The following is a 1,502-nucleotide window of genomic DNA, read 5'->3' as shown; positions in this document are numbered from 1 at the left end:
GACAGGAGGAGATTCTGCACCGTCCCATGTACTATTTCCTGGCCTTACTCTCCTTCACTGATGTCACCCTGTGTACCACCACTGTGTCCAATATGCTGTGCTTATTCTGGTTCAACTTCAAGGAGATTGGGTTTAATTCTTGTCTGGTTCAGATGTTCTTTGTCCACATGTTGACTGGAATGGAATCTGGTGTCCTCATGCTCATGGCCCTGGACCGTTATGTAGCCATCTGCTATCCTCTGCGTTATACCACTATTCTCACAAACACTGTGATTGTCAAAGCTGGTCTTACTACTTTCTTGAGGAATGTGTTGCTCCTGTTTCCATTCACTGTCCTCACTAAGCGCTTGCCCTATTGCCGAGTCACCCTTATCTCTAACATTTACTGTGATCCCATGTCTGTGGCTAAGGTATCCTCTGGCAATGCCAAAGTGAATGCAATCTGTGGTCTTATGGTTACTCTACTAATTGGTATGTTTGACATTTGCTGTAACTCTGTGTCTTACACTATGTTACTGCCAGCAGTGGTGAGTCTGTCCTCTGCAGATGCTCATCATACAGACTTTAGCACCTGTACATCTCACATCTGTGCTACTGTGATCACTTATGTGCCTGCTTTATGTACCTTCTTCACTCATCGTTTTGGAGGATACATCATTCCCCACCACATCCACATCATAGTGGCCAACCTCTACCTGCTACTTCCCCCTACCATGACCCCAAATGTTTATGGAGTCAAGAACAAGCAGATTCAGGAAAGTGTAATCAAATTTTTTAATCAGAGACAAAATGGGCATTATCTAAAACAAATGGCTATTAAGACCAGTTACAATTGCTTGTCATGAGGAAAATCATGGAGAAAGCTGTCATAAAATATGAGTGAAATAGTATTATGCCATTTAACATGTAAATGTCGAAAGCCTTTGCAATTGTATGTTATGATATTCTTTGTAAGGGAAACTCTGCTAAAGTATAAAGTGTAGAAATTAATACAGAAAGTACTCATGCCTTCTATTTTTATTTTTACAAAATTCTATAGAAATAGAAACAATGGATGGAAATATAATAAAACGGTGGATGTAGAATAAATGTCAATCTGTGTTTTATATTTAAAAGATAAGATTGCAATAATTTGTGAGAACCTTGTACTCTCCACTAAGGGCAAACCCTACTTAGATCAAGTACCTTGCTTATGTAGAAAACGTGTTAGGGCTGCAGTGTGTGTGTGTGTGTGTATGTGTCAAACTACATTATTTTGATATTTTACTGGACTAACGAAATCCTAATTATTCGACGAACTAATGATCCTCTCTAGTTTCCTTCAGTGACCTGCAGATGAATTCTTTCCTGCACATTCATATTTAAGCATCATGAAAATGAATCTAAGAGTTTTAATTTTTTGTTATTGATTAAGGAGGTAAAAGCATCAAGTTACTATTGTATTTGATATTTTTAACTCATTTTTGTGGCACTAAGTACAATTAAAATATACTATTAGTTAA

General features: G+C 37.7%; 1 protein-coding gene across 1 annotated transcript; it reads left to right on the top strand.

The window, feature by feature from the left end:
* Positions 1 to 5: 5 nt before the first annotated feature.
* On the top strand, positions 6 to 1,178 carry LOC121138107 (olfactory receptor 52N2-like; the record flags this gene model as incomplete). The annotated part of the gene is given in 2 exon segments (XM_040740920.1): positions 6 to 770; positions 772 to 1,178. Coding segments are annotated over 2 exon segments (798 nt in total), but the record flags the coding sequence as incomplete, so codon positions are not given.
* Between the last annotated feature and the right edge of the window lie 324 nt (positions 1,179 to 1,502).

The sequence above is a fragment of the Mesocricetus auratus genome, unplaced genomic scaffold, assembly GCF_017639785.1.
Source record: "Mesocricetus auratus isolate SY011 unplaced genomic scaffold, BCM_Maur_2.0 contig_9307_pilon_obj, whole genome shotgun sequence".
In the NCBI taxonomy this organism is placed as follows: domain Eukaryota; kingdom Metazoa; phylum Chordata; class Mammalia; order Rodentia; family Cricetidae; genus Mesocricetus; species Mesocricetus auratus.
Note: the sequence above shows the minus strand (reverse complement) of the source record. Positions and strands in the feature narration are given on the sequence as shown.